Below are 15,773 nucleotides of genomic sequence, written 5' to 3' on the forward strand. Positions count from 1 at the left end.
GCCTTAAAGTGCCCAAAAGACGGGCCCAATAAACTTTCAACACAGCTTACAGTTCCCTGTTGACTGCTCCATTTCACTTGCAACGTGCCTCAGAGTGCTCTGTTGTCTACTCAACTTGCAACATTCTTTACAGTGTCCCATTAGACGTGAACCATTCTTTACAGTGCCCTGTTGACAGCACTTTTACGCTTAACACTTCCTAAAGTGGCAACTTGACTGCCCTATTTGACATACAGCACTATTTATGGTTGCCTGTTCACTAAATCTTGCAACATGCATTATAGGGTCTTGTTGACTGGCAGCACATCTTGCAATATCTTGTTTACTGCCCCATTTGACTTGCAATGCACCTTGTAATGTCTTCGTGACTGCTCCTTTTGATATGAATCAAGTGAAATAGCTTCTGCAATTCTTAGAACTGCTTCAGTTTCAGCAAGAAGCCTCTGAACTTCATTCTGTAGGCTGCTGTAGTTCCCTTGACCTCCTTGATCTTATGCCAACTTTCCAAGGATACTCATCGCACGATGAATACGAAGTGTTACACTGCCGTGCTTCATGTTAGTGCACACAACAGTATGGCAGAACATTTTCGTAAACACGTCACGCATGAGGCATCAGGATACCGAGTCTGAAAATTAATCAGCAACATACGTGCAAACATGCATCCATGCTATCATATTTACATGGTAGTTGAAATACATGGCAGAAAAAAAATGCTGAACTGCAGAGCAAATAATTCAAGTGCAAGTATGAAATGAGAGAGCTGTTAGTGACACAAACACATAACATTCTGCGATTCTGAAATTACTGTAGAGCTCTGTACACTGCTTTTTGCTGAAACCATTTCCTGATAAGAGAGTCTTCTCCAAAATCGTTAAGCGAGGCCATTTTGTAAGAATATAATATACACCAAAGCAGACCTATACTGAAACAACTTAAGGAGGCGTATCACATATACCCTCGATATTTCAAAAAAGTTGCGTTGCATTGAGGTGATACCTAGCACTGAGTGGGTACACACCTCTCCATGTGTTCTTGGAGTTTTGTACATGTCGTCTCCTGTTGCTCTGTACGATAAATGTTTTTCATAGGCTAAATACAGACGGCTGTCAATGAAATATTGCCAACTGGTGCACTATTTCAACACAAGTCATAATACAGTGGAAGAGTTTGACATAGTTGGTAATACACTGCAGTGTAGTACTTACAATCTAGAACACTGCTAACATTAAGATACAGTAGATTCAGCATCTGTGGTGAGCTGAAACTGATGGTTGCCCCAGGAGTCAAACCTAGGTACGTGCATATCGCGCACTGTGCTGTTTTCAACTTAGCTTTCTGGGCAGACCTCACAGGCAAACTGAACGCATATCCTTGCCAGGAATAAGCGTGAAGTTGCAAATGAATAGTAGATAATTACTCACAATCTTGGTTATCTGAGTTGGCCCTTGTTCAAGTCAAGTTCCAAAATTGTCGTTGATGTGTAGTTCAACAACTACTAGAATACAGAGCAATTCATTTCATCTTACATTATAAACATAGCCAATATAAATAGTAAAAGAATAATGTGCAGGATTGGTATGAGAAGATCAGAGTGTAACACGATATTACGAAATTGTGATCGCAGAAAAATTGTATGGTACAGAAACACACTTGGCACATGGAACAGCTGGAAGATACTTCAAGTCTCTTTCCTGTGATGTGTACATGGTGTGAACATAATTAAAAGCTGCTCATTGAGTGTTTAATTTGAGCTGTTTGCATGTATCGTGCACTATGCTTACCGCGATTTTTCTTACAACAATATTTTAGTTGCAAATGAATCCACAGCTTAAATACTTTTTTTAATGTCAATAATTTGCTGCACTGGATCTCAAACCTACATACTGTTATTTTGTACTTTTCACTATTGTACAGCATGGGCTGTGAAAACATTGTCAAATATCTGCAATACATACCAGATGTAAAATGGATCATATTTGGGTTGCAGTGAAAGAATAGGTCGGTCATATAATATATGATCAAAAATATCCAGGAACCCAGGTACACCAGGTGATCAAAAGTATCCGGACGCCTGGCGATGAAAATGACTTACAAGTTCGTGGCGCCATCCATCGGTAATGCTGGAATTTAAAATGGTGTTGGGACACCCTTAGCCTTGATGACAGCTTCCACACTCGCAGGCATACTTCAATCAGGTGCTGGAAGGATTCTTGGGAAATGGTAGCCCATTCTTCACAGAGTGCTGCACTGAGGAGAGGTATCGATGTTGGTCAGTGAGGCCTCGCACAAAATCGACTTTGCAAAACATCCCAAAGGTGTTCTGTGTGATCTAGGCCAGTCCGTTACAGGCATGTTACTGTCGTGTAACCACTCCACCAGAGACCGTGCATTATGAATAGCTGCTCGATCATGTTGAAAGATTCAATAGCCATCCCCAATTTTCTCTTCAATAGTGGGAAGCAAGAACGTGCTTAAAACATCTATGTAGGCCTGTGCTGTGATAGCGCCACGCAAAACAGCAAGGGGTGCAACCCCCTCCATGAAAAACACGACCACACCATAAGACTACCGCCTCCGAATTTTGCTTGGCACTACACACGCTGGCAGATGACGTTCACCGGGCATTCGCCATACCCACACCCTGCCATCGGATCGCCACATTGTGCACCGTGATTCGTCACTCCACACAACGTTTTTCCACTGTTCAATCGACCAATGTTTACACTCCTTAAACCAAGAGAGGCGTCGTATGGGATTTACCGGCGTTGATGTGTGGCTTATGAGCTGCCACTCGACCTTGAAATCCAAGTTTTCACATCTCCCACCTAACCGTCATAGTACTTGCAGTGGATCCTGATGCAGTTTGAAATTCCTGTGTGATGGTCTGGATAGATGTCTGCCTATTACACATAATTGCCCTCTTCAACTGTCTGCGGTCTCTGTCAGTCGACAGACGAGGTCGGCCTGTACAATTTTGTGCTGTACGTGTCCCTTCACGTTTCCACTTCACTATCACATCGGAAACAGTGGACCTAGGGATGTTTAGGAGTGTGGAAATCTCTCGTACAGACGTATGACACAAGTGACACCCAATCACCTGACCACGTTCGAAGTCCGTGAGTTCTGCGGAGCGCCCCATTCTGCTCTCTCACTATGTCTAATGACTACTGAAGTCGCTGATATGGAGTACCTGGCAGTAGGTGGCAGCAAGATGCACCTATTATGAAAAAACGTATGTTTTTGGGAGTGTCCAGATACTTTTGATCACATACAGTATGTGGCTTAAGGTGAGCTGCTCGATCGTTGCTCCCCAATGGATTGCTGGCACCACTTTGGAACTTATGAGTGATTTCTTTCCGATAATTTCATGCCATTTTTTAGAACTGCCTTCCGCAGTGTTCGACAGTCTATGTCCGTTAGCACACGAGGTGTGGTCTCGGTTTAACCGTGGTTGTTCCTTCGCACTTGCACTACACAGTCACATAGCCAACTGCCGACTTGGGCTGGCTCTTCAGTGTATATTACTATTTTAACGATGTTACATCTGGTATCATCTGACACACCTGACTGTGGCTAAGCCGCCAGTATTACACAGTAATGAAAGACCAGAAACCTGAAAGGATATTGTAATCCAGCCAGCAGAGTATTGTAGTACAAAATATTTCTCAGAAGGAGGACAAGGAGCAGTAGAACAGTGAGAGGACAGAGGCTGAGTAACTTACGGCAGTTCTCCTCGTCCGAGCCGTCCCTGGGGCAGTCCCGCTTGCCGTCGCACACCAGCCTCTGGTCGATGCACTCTCCCATGTTGCACTGCCACTGCGTGCGCGGGTCGCAGGCTGAAAAAACGACAGACATGAGGATGCCGTCACAATGGAGCGCCGAAACGTTTCCCATCGCAGCAGCCAGCAGCGTTGCCAGCTTTACCACACTAAACAGTACACATGCGGTATGCTAACGACTCTTTAACGATCGTACCTGACCTAATCCTCCCCCCTCCCCCTCTAGAAAATGGTAAACTGAGGGCTGTTACCCAGGGATCGGTCTGCGGTATAGACCACGTTATTAATCCACTGACGTACAAATGTTTTATTTTAGGAGGGTGGGGGAGGGGGGAGGAGGCCATGGAACACACAGTTTCTCTTCTAAAATCCTGATAATTTCAATAAAATGTGAAAACGTATGGGGTTCCTGACGATGCCTTAACTATTTCATTCTGGAAACATCCCTTAGGCTGAATGAGATTTTCACTCTGCAGCGGAGTTTGCGCTGATATGAAACTTCCTGGCAGATTAAAACTGTGTGCCAGACCGAGACTTGAACTCAGGACCTTTGCCTTTCGCGGGCAAGTGCTCTACCAACAGAGCTACCCAAGCACGACTCACGCCCCTACCAGAGTGAAAATCTCATTCTGGAAACATCCCCCACGCTGTGGCTAAGCCATGTCTCCGCAATATCCTTTCTTCCAGGAGTGCTAGTTCTGCAAGGTATGTAGAAGAGCTTCTGTGAAGTTTGGAAGGTAGGAGACGAGGTACTGACAGAAGTAAAGCTGTGAGGACAGGACGTGAATCGTGCGTGGGTAGCTCAGTTGGTTGAGCACTTGCCCGCGAAAGGCAAAGGTCCCGATTTCGAGTCTCGGTCCGGCACACAGTTTTAATCTGCCAGGAAGTTTCATATCAGCGCACACTCCGCTGCAGAGTGAAGATTTCATTATTTGAAAAAGATTTCCCAGTAGCATTTTTTAGTTTAATGGGTGTTAGATGATAAGTGAAAGTACTAAAAGCGTGTCTGTGAGAATTAAAATAATGGCTTCATTCCAAGCTACGTTACATCTTACAGTCTGTTTTAATATAAACAGTCTGCTTTTAATATAAAGTTGCATGTGAGTGGGACAGTCGCTGAGTGAGTGTTAGGCCATAAATCAAAAGATCTTGGATTCCAGATCTGGGGTTCAGTGGCCAGATTCCAAGGTCTGGGGATCACAGTCGAGGTATCGTGGTCCGAGATACCCAGTCGAGGTTCCGACATCTGAGGTACACAGTCGAATTGTTAAGGTCTTGACCCAATGACCATGTTATAAAGTCTGTGGATCAAGGCTCTCGGAGCCAGGTTCACAGATCGAGGTCTTTGGGTCAGGATCCATTGATCAAGGTTTGGTCTTCACAGTCGAGGGCTCCAGGTTTAGGTACAAACTAGGTGTTATGTGTAACAGGATCTTTGTTGCAATGTTCTGGATAAACTTGTATGGGTCAAGATCTGTGGATCAAGTCTGGGCTTCACAATTGACAGTTCAAAATCTAGGTCCAAGTTTCATATAATATAGTATGTGCTACAAGGTCCTGGTTTTCAGTATCACGGGTCTCAAGGTACTAGTTTTCAAGGTCCTGGTTATCAAGGTCCCAGTTATCAAAGTCCCTGTTTTCAAGGTCCATGTTTGCAAGGTCTCAGGCTACAGTCCTTGTTTTCATGGTCCATGATGTCTTGGGTTTAGGTTCTTGGGTTTTGGTCTGCCGTTCAAGATCTAAAATGTAATCCAGCATGAGTTCCAAGATTTTTACTGGCGCTGAGGCTGTAAATGGGTTTGCACCCCATTACAGTTTTATTTATTTTTCCTTTTTTACTTAAGAATTGTCCTCTCTCTCTCTCTCTCTCTCCATCTTATAGAAGGATACAAACTGAAATGGAACTTTTGAGTATCTTTAGTAGATCTCCAAAAAATTTAACCATGACATTTTGCTTCCAGTGGCGTAACTTGAATATTTAAATGGTAGGAATGTGGCTGTAGTACTATCACACGTCTGCTGAGAACTTCACTATATAATTCATGTTGTTTCTTGACTCCCCATTGTTCTCACGTTTTGTTAATGTGCTGCTGTTCTACTGCTTCAGATACTCATAAAAATTTTGTTAGTGGTTGCTACAATAATTATGAACACACAATATTACAATGTTACACAAATAGTGCACCAAAATACCCAGGGACTATACCATAACAGCTTCCAGTTGTGTGTTCGAAATCCAAATGTAATTTGCTAAATATGAAACCCTTCAAAAAATATGGCCAACCAACTTTCCCTTGACAGATATAAAAGATTACAAAAGCAGGTGTAAATGAGGCATACAGTGCTCACATTTATGTGGTGAAGATAGGATACAGGCTGGGCCAAAAGGTGCATTTCAGATTTATTGACAGATTTTGGAGAAAGTGTGCAGAGAGTCTGCAAGGGGGATGCAGTCACGTGCAAAACTCCCATGCCACTGGTTCTTTAATACTGTTCCAGTGTTTGGGATCTTTAGTAGGCAGGCCTAAAGGAAGCAGTCCAAGAATTCAGACACTTTTTCATAGATTTGTAACTGGCTGGTTCAGTGACTATGAGGTATTTACGTTAATGATCAGAAATTTTAGAATTAAAGTCCAATCGAAATCCCATCCAGTTTTCTCAAATAAGTACCACGCACTTTCACCAAAAGTAATGTGAGCACTTCTACCTCATATCATAGGATATGGCTTTTTGGCGTTTCACATGGCACACCATGTGAATTCACCCAACAAAAAATGCTAGTTTGTAAAACAATACCATTTACATAACAATCGACAATATCTCACTATACACAGTGACCCAGGCACTACCACTCATGCACTATAGAAGCATTATGTAGCCTTAGAAGTAGAATGCATGCATTTAAACTATTTGCATGACAACCTTTCTAGTACGGCTATTTATTACCTGTCCCATGTTCTATGTTCGTTTATTAAATCTAACATTAAAATATGAAATGTTGAGACATAAAGACACATCACAAAGACAATTATCTGTGGAATCGATCATTCAATTCATTATGTAGACATAAAATATGAATATTCCATACAGTGTATTTGCTTCCAAGAACCAATAAACATAAAAATTTAAGAACAGCAAATAATTTTTCTATTTGAAGCTCCTAACTAAAAGAATGCTGGAACCAAAATAAGCCTATTTACCAGAAATGCTATTCATTGTTAAAATTTCATATTGGTTCTTTAATACAAGTAATACACTTTACTACATTAACCTTGACAGAACATGTCATTAAAAGTTAATATAATTAATATAAAACGATTTTATTAATAACATGTTTATAGAAATATCACTGGGATCAATCCACAATTAAAATATAATCATCAAACCAAATAGAATTTGTTTAGAAAAATGAAATTCATGCACTTTTCCTTAGACTGTGCTATCTCTACACATTACGTCTAAGAAGCTTCTCCATTGGTGCTTCTGTGAATGCAGGACTAAAAGTGAGCGTGAAAGCAGAAACTGCACAAATAAAGTAGAATAATACAGCTTTTATCAGAGCATATATAAATAACAACAAGAGAAGAAAAGAAGCAAAAGTAGTTTGCGGGCTAACATACAGGGTGAGAAAAGTGTCAAAGGAATAGTTCTTTTACAAGGAATATTGACTTTATAGTATGATTAAAACAGAAAAACTTCTGAGATTGAAAGAGGTTGGTAATCAAATCAGTAACAGGATAACTTACTGACGAAAATGTGTAGGAGGCAAATAACAACACGTGAAGTATCAGATACTGCGCCCACAAATGGAAGGATGAGAGCAGTTTGGTGCGATTTATACAAGCGATAGCTTTTCTGGACGTTTTGGTCAGAGTGGTGGCTTAGTGAGAGCGAGGGAAATAGCTGATACCAGCGGCACTACAGTATGGTAATATAGAAGCAGTCTCAAGTCGCACATTCAGGTTGCAGCGAAGGTAGGTGCCACATTTATTAGACCAAAGGCTAAGGGCTACCATACTGTTTTGGTAGTGGCAGGGAAGGTGTCGGTGGCTGTTTGTGGCGATGGAACTTCCAAGTAGACAGAATGAGCTGGTCAGTCAAGCACCTTGTCAACATGTCCTGACTTGACAACGAAACTTTCACAGTACTTCTGGCTATGTCAATACGCTCCTGTGCCTGCTTGGAAAATTATTCTGCTATGGGTGTAAAACATATCGTGGTACTGCATTAGCAATAAAACGCTGGCCATTTGGCCAAGCTCAGGGCATCAGAACACATGAAAATGTCCTTACAAGTGGGGTCATTAACTGAACAACCTCCAAGACAGCCAATAACAAAGCATACTGCTGTATAAAATGTAGACTGGCAATGGCAAGGAAAGCGTTTCTGAAGAAGAGAAATTTGTTGACATCGAGTATAGATTTAAGTGTCAGGAAGTCATTTCTGAAAGTATTTGTATGGAGTGTAGCCATGTATGGAAGTGAAACATGGACGGTAAATAGTTTGGACAAGAAGAGAATAGAAGCTTTCGAAATGTGGTGCTACAGAAGAATGCTGAAGATTAGATGGGTAGATCACATAACTAATGAGGAAGTATTGAATAGGATTGGGGAGAAGAGAAGTTTGTGGCACAACTTGACCAGAAGAAGGGATCGGTTGGTAGGACATGTTCTGAGGCATCAAGGGATCACCAGTTTAGTATTGGAGGGCAGAGTGGAGGGTAAAAATCGTAGGGGGAGACCAAGAGATGAATACACTAAGCAGATTCAGAAGGATGTAGGTTGCAGTAGGTACTGGGAGATGAAGAAGCTTGCACAGGATAGAGTTGCATGGAGAGCTGCATCAAACCAGTCTCAGGACTGAAGACCACAACAACAACAACTGCTGTCCTGGGAAGCTCCATTTAGCATGAGGACCGAGTGAAGCAAGTCTACAGTGGCTCAGTGATAGGACTATGAGTTAATCACAGTCGTCCTCTACAGAGGAATATTATCAGCACTTCTAAGAGCGACCCAGTGGTGGAATTTGGGGTGCTAGAGAGTCCCTGTAGGGCGATATCGTTATCTTCATCACTGGAGTCTCACCTACAGTCTTGAGAGCTACAGTGTGAAGATTATCGAGCAGTACAGTGGACAGGTGTGCTACTGACCATTATCACTGAAGCTCTGTCTAATAGATTTAGTCAGTAGGATACAGCGTGCAGATTTGTCTGGACTTTTGGAAAGGTGTGTCATTGCTGACACCATTATAGCAGAAAGGAAGTGATGTCATGTAACGAGAATGAGAAGGCACTACAGCCATGCTGCGAATAAATGTGATGCTGTTTTTTTTCCCACGCTTGAGCAGCATTTGTCATAGATACTGGATAGTGGTAGAAGTGTCATCATGGGGCCTAAAACTCCATTGCTGATTTGAGAAATGTCAAACTTGTGTGGATTAAGATACTGCATGGTAAGATACTGTAGTTTCTACTGGAAACGTAGTTGTGTCATGTTGGGATGGTTGTTGAGGTATTGCCCCATCGTGTCGCTACTGTCTTTGAAACTACAATGTGAGAGGGACAGACTGTTGGGATGTGGGGATGCATGCCAAGCCGAGGGGTCTGCTGCTATTGCAACTTCTACTGGAGACCAAGTGGGTTGTGCTGGGTGGGTCACTAATATATTTGGGGTGGGTCACTAATATATTTGCCCCACCACATCACTGCTGTCATTGTAGCCATATGTGGGAAGGAAGGCCTGGTGGGAAGTTTGGGATGGATGTCCAGATGTTGGGTCTGCTACCAACATAGCTTCCACTGGGTACCTGACAGATCAGGTTGGCTGGGTTGTGGGGTTTGCCCATTGGGTCACTACTGTCACTGGGGTCATAATTTTGGAGGGATGACCTTCTGGGAGTGCTGGGATGAAATGTGCTGGGAAGTCTGCTACTACAGTGACACATGCTGTCTGCTTACGGCAATCCGACTCGTCGCTGTCGTCGTGCGGGCAATCGGTGACCCCGTTGCAGAGGAAACGGATGTCGATGCAGGTCCGGTCCGAGCACATGAACTGCGTCTTGTCAGGGCACAGGTGCTTCTTAGGCGCCGCGTGCAGGTCTGCAAGTTAGTAGGTTAGTAGGGAGACACAGTTAGTAAGGGGAGAGACAGTTAGTAGGGACAAGCCGACACATCAGGGCTTCCCTGCATGCAAACGCACCAAGGCAATTCGCGTAGTCTTTAGCACTGCTGGTAACTTACACAACTTGAATTTATCGCTATGATTTATCAGTATTATGACTGTTCCTTTCTAAAAAAAAGATTTGATTCATTGTGGCAATATATTTTAAAAAATGGCGAAACCTGAAGGCATTGCTGGCAGCCTTGTGTCCACTGCCTTAAGCAATCTGTAGTCAGTCAACATTACTGAACAGCAACGCTGAACAACATTATAATGTATCCCCTAGACTGCTCAATAAAAATCTGCAAAACTATTTTGCAATACTGAGTCTAGTTGGAAATGCTGGACGGTCGAAACACTACTGCTATGGTACTTACTTCACTTTGTTGCAAGCGGAACAAAAGAAGAAGATCAATGAGAAACTGAATAAAGGGCGACAAAAATGGATTTCGTTCATAAAGAATTAATTTCCTTGTAAACAGATATTCACCCATAGCTGTAGGATTCCGTGCTCTGCATTTAAAGAGCAACAGTTCACAAGATTTGTTCTTAATAAGTTTGTGTTCATCTTATGTTCACCTAATGTCACTTCCTGCAATGCTGGCAAGTATTTGTACATTTTAATGCACGCTAACACCATCTTCCTTCTTGTTCTGAACTAATTTTAGCAGGTAAACAAAATAGTGAACACAAAGAACCCCAGAGGCACGAGCGACTGGCCAGGATACTGTGCATATTGCACACAGAGGGCACAACACTTTTTTACGAAACAGAACACATTTCAAAAGTTTTTCCTACTGCTCAGTAATATTGCACAAACTCCCACTGCAACGTACACACATTGCCATATTATTGCACATTAGGAACTGTTCAGATACAATATTGACCGCCAAGCTCAAAGGGCTAACTGCCACTCTCGTATGGTAGAGAGATGGCTCGGACAACATTAAACGTCGATTTCTCGCAAGACTGCCCCAAAAATTATTTCGTACACCTTAAGATAGACCACCCAATTTACATCATATGCAACCAGGCCAGATGGTGTGAGTCGAATTGCCTACCTCGGGGTGCATGAAATATTTTTCGTGCCAGCTATGTTTCACCCATTCTGTAGAAAATAATTCGCCAGACCTAAGTACATACTAAGGTCGTGCGAAAGATGAACGAAATCGGTGATCCACTGGGTGAATCCGACCCTCGCGAAGTTGATTGATTCTGATGAAACTCGTCTCAAGACATGAACATGAATAATCCGGGTGAAAGGAATGGAAATGCGATGGGGAAAAAGACATGACGGAAATAATGACATCCAGCCTGTAGCGGAACTTCGAATTTTGCCGTGCTACTCTCGTTCCCTCAGATATAAATTATACCGTCACAGCTGTATGAGCGCTCGGCGGCAGAGAAAATATTTATAAGAAAATGAAGGTACTAAAATTGTAACTCCTTTTGTTTTCTACCCGCTGTTGTCTCTTGAGAGCGGAAACTTAACTTACTTATTAGGTAGTCTTGGTCGGATTAAGACGAAAAAACTTATTAATGAGCAGACGTATTGTGGAAGTTTATATGAAATTTGGAGGATGGAAGCAGCAACGTAAAATACATTGCATACAATATCAAGACGGTTTTAATTTGTATACATCAGTAATTCCTGGACGGTGAAATTTAGTGCAAAATTTCGGAGCAGCTACGACTTTTCACGCAGAAATGAAGCAGGCGATTTTTGGAGAACAAGACCTGGACGCCGCACGAGAGAAGACGTGCTAACACGGTAAAGGATGAACTCTTATCTACCCCATTTCCCTCTGTTAATCATATTTTGTTATTCTCTGTTCTCTTTCAAATAATTTTTGTAGTGGAAATCGGTTTGACTGTTGCTCAGAAACGCCACAAGGACCACCCCAACAATAGCTTTTCCGAATCACGAAGTCCGATAATTTTTTTGTAATACTGAGTCCGATTTGCATTTCATTCTTTCCCTTTTTCACGGTCATTAACGATTTTGAAAACCCCTTTTTATTCACCATTTCTTCCCACATTTTCAACCTTTTCTTTTCTTCTTCTTTTTTCTTTTTTATTAACCACTATAACCGGCGACCGTGACAGGACACGAACCTGCAATCTTTGCCGCACAGTACATGGCGACATTGCAACGGCGAGAATTGAAAATTTGTGCTGGAACGGGACTGGAACCAGGATGCCCCATTTCTCTAGAGCGGTTGCTTTAACCGCGTCGGCCATCTGGAAACGTTTTCTGTCAGACTCAAACTCCCAACATCCCTTTCGCGGCACCGCAACGACCCCGCCCCTTAAGACTGTACTCACAGATTTCTGATTCCTATAGGAGTTCTGACGTTGGTTCTGCATCTGAAGCGAAGCTTTTTCATTAGACAGTCGCCGCACCCGTAACATTATGAATATGAGTAATGCCTGTTCACCGCTCAAATGTACACTGAAGCGCAAAAGATACTGGTACAGGTATGCGTATTCAAACACAGAGATATGTAAACAGGCAGAATACGGCGCTACGGTCGACAGCGCCTATATAAGACAACAAATGTCTCACGCAGTTGTTAGATCGGTTACTGCTGCTACAGTGGCAGGTTATCCAGATTTAAGTGAGATAACCGTGCTGTTATAGTCGGTGCGCGAGCGATGGGACACAGTATCACCGAGGTAGCGATGAAGTGGGAATTTTCCCGTATGACCGTTTCACGAGTGTACCGTGAATATCAGGAATCCGGTAAAACATCAAATCTCCGACATCGCTGCGTCCGGAAACAGATCCTGCAAGAACGGGACCAACGACCACTGAAGAGAGACGTGCAACGTGACAGAAGTGCAACTCTTCCGCAAATTGCTACAGATTTTACAGCTGAGCGATCAACAAGTGTCAATGTGCGAACCATTCAATGAAACATCATCGATATGGGCTTTCGGAGTCGAAGGCCCACTTGTGTACCCTTGATGACTGCACGACACAAACCTTTACGCTTCGCCAGGAACCGTCAACACCGACATTGGACTGTTGATGACTGGAAACATGTTACCTGGTCGGACGAGTCTCGTTTCAAATTGTATCGAGCGGATGGGCGTGTACGGGTATGGAGACAACCTCACGAATCGATGGCATGTCAGCAGGGGACTGTTCAAGGTAGTGAAGGCTCTGTAATGGTGTGGGGCGTGTGCAGTTGGAGTCATATGGGACCCCTGATACGTCTAGATACGACTCTGACAGGTGACACGTACGTAAGCATCCCGTCTGATCACCTGCATCCATTCGTGTCCATTGTGCATTCCGACGGACTTGGTCAATTCCAGCAGGACAATGCGACACCCCACACGTCCAGAATTGCTACAGAGTGGATCTAGAAACACTCTTCTGAGTTTAAATACTCCCGATCGCCACCAAACTACCCCAGACGTGAAAATTATTGAGCGTATCTGGGATGCCTTGCAACGTGCTGTTCAGAAGAGATCTCCACCCCATCGTACTGTTACGGATTTATGGACAGCCCTGCAGGATTCGTGGTGTCAGTTCCCTCCAGCACTGGTCCAGTCCATGCCACGTCGTGTTGCGGCACTTCTGCGTACTCGCGGGGGCCCTACACGAGATTAGGCTCTTCAGGGTATAGCACTGCAGGGACACAGTTCGAGGTTCACAAATTCTCGCCCACTATAAACCCACGAAAAACAGTACAATCCCCCAGTCACTGCACGAGGGCAGTTAATCAATTAATGGAGAAGTTGCCACAGCGAAACTATCCCAGCGGCTGACGAGATACATGGTGACGTCTGTATAATTATGCACAGTAGGCAACACACAAATAGACACACAGATACAGTAACAGAGAGAATTACGAAACACCACAAAAACAAACAGCATCCCACATAGAAGCGTGCAAGCAGTCCATTCTTCCCACACTCCATTTACGAATGGAACAGAAAGAAACACATACATATATTACAGTAAAAAGAACCGAATACCAGGCACTTATAGTGCATCAGACAGAATACTTACCGTGAAAACATGCAGGTTTGGATGACGTCCGCTTTGTGATATGCTGTGTTCATGCAAACTTGCACAGGCTAGTGACATGCACCATCGAGCGCATGCATTCCCCCACAATTTCTGCTCAAACAACCCCAGTGCCACTCAGTGGAAAAAAAAAAAACAGTGATTGTCTTTCTTCTCACACTGCAGAAGACAAACACCGGTGCCTTCATCGAGAGCCAGATTTGTAATGCAGACGTTTTCCAGTCAAAGTCATTGCTGCTAAACGCCCAGTATGCTGCCTTAATATTGTGACAGTTTCCTTTGAAAGCCATCCATACAAAATATTAGTCAGCCAAACAGGGTACATCGCCGCCTTTGGCCTTGATTATGCCCCAATTCAGGGAGGTAGAGAGTCCACAAATTCCTTCAATCTGTACACTTCAGCCAGCTGAAGCTACTTGTTGATGATTAGATCTGGAGCGACCACACTAACTGGAAGCTGGCAAAACGCGTGCTGTCTTCCGTCTCGGGTTCTTCGGCCGACGTTTTTTTGATGATTTTTCTGGCCGGCGCGGGTGGCTGGCGTTGTCAAAGCTTCACCCTCCATTGCTGGACTCGAGCTCGCGACTGCAGACTGTATGTATCCGGAATGCCAACCTCCAAGGGCTTTTCCGTAGTCATATCCGGTGCGGTTCTCCCCTTGCTACTTGCAACAGTCGTTTGCTGCAGCACGTGAATCCTGAATCCTTGAGGATTTCTTCGTTCTTGTCGAAGCTACTGTCATGTTTGTGTATGTCTATAGCTTCTGGAAAAAGCGGGTTTGATAGCTCTTCTCTACAGAAAGAACTTCCGTGTCAGCGAATTTCACGATGTGCTCGGCCTCACAATGCGCTTGCGATTTCAGCAGCTGCCCCGATGTCAAAGGCCGGTTATGTTCAGTGATTCTGCTGTTGGAATGAGCGGACGATCAATCAACACCAGGATCACCAAACATGAGGGGCACTGCGGGTTGGGGCAGGTAGAGAAATCGGCCGTCGCGGAGAACGCACTGTTGAGACCGCCACCTGGTGAAATTTGCAGACACGGGAGTTCTTGTTGTAGCGGAAAGCTATCCCATGTGCTTGTCCACAGAAATACACAAAAATGAGAATAGCTTCAATAGGAAACAAGAAAGCTCCAAGGGTGAACAGATCTCGGATTCCCGTGCAGTGGCGAAAGTTCGTTGCAGGCAGCAAGGAGAGAGCAGTAGCGTAGATAATCGCGAAAAAGCCCTTGGACGCCGGCGCGTCAGTAAATGTGCGGCAGCGACATCGATTTCAGTCCAGCACCAGAAATGACGAGCAAAGCTCTGACAATACCATCCTCTCGTGCTTGCGAAGCGTCAGAAAAAAGCATAGGCTGAAGAACCTCAGGCAGAATCCAACAGGCAGTTTGTCAGCTAGTGGCCACGAAAGCCTTACCAATTTTATGGGGAAGTTCACTGCTATTCCTGAGCTGTTCCAAACATTTTCTACGGAATTACGATCAGGCGACTTCCTGAGTCACTGGAGGTACAACAGGTTGAGAGTTTGTGAACCAGAATGTGTGTGTGTATACAAGCCCAGTTAACATGACTGTTGTCATATTGGATGCTGCAGTGTCCACAGAACACTCATGAAGATGTAGAAGAAAAGGCACGTCTGGGTACCGACAATGTTGTCTTGGATCACGTTCACGGTGACCGCCTCCGTGGCTGAGTGGTCAGCGCTGCCGACTGACGTGCAGGGGACCTGGGTTCGATTTTTCCTCGGTGGGACGACTGTAGAGGTGCACCCGGCTTCGTGACAGCTAGCAGCG

At 43.9% G+C, this 15,773-nt stretch overlaps 1 protein-coding gene across 1 annotated transcript in view; it reads right to left on the reverse strand.

Annotated features, from left to right (window-relative positions):
- The window catches only part of LOC126108671 (basement membrane-specific heparan sulfate proteoglycan core protein), a 761,963-nt gene that overhangs the window by 414,923 nt on the left and 331,267 nt on the right, over window positions 1-15,773 (reverse strand). The window contains exon 8 of the mRNA XM_049913980.1: window positions 3,726-3,839. Within this exon, the coding sequence (XP_049769937.1) occupies window positions 3,726-3,839 (114 nt within the window). The remainder of the gene's footprint in view (window positions 1-3,725; window positions 3,840-15,773) is intronic.

Source organism: Schistocerca cancellata, chromosome 11 (genome assembly GCF_023864275.1).
Source record: "Schistocerca cancellata isolate TAMUIC-IGC-003103 chromosome 11, iqSchCanc2.1, whole genome shotgun sequence".
Classification (NCBI taxonomy): domain Eukaryota; kingdom Metazoa; phylum Arthropoda; class Insecta; order Orthoptera; family Acrididae; genus Schistocerca; species Schistocerca cancellata.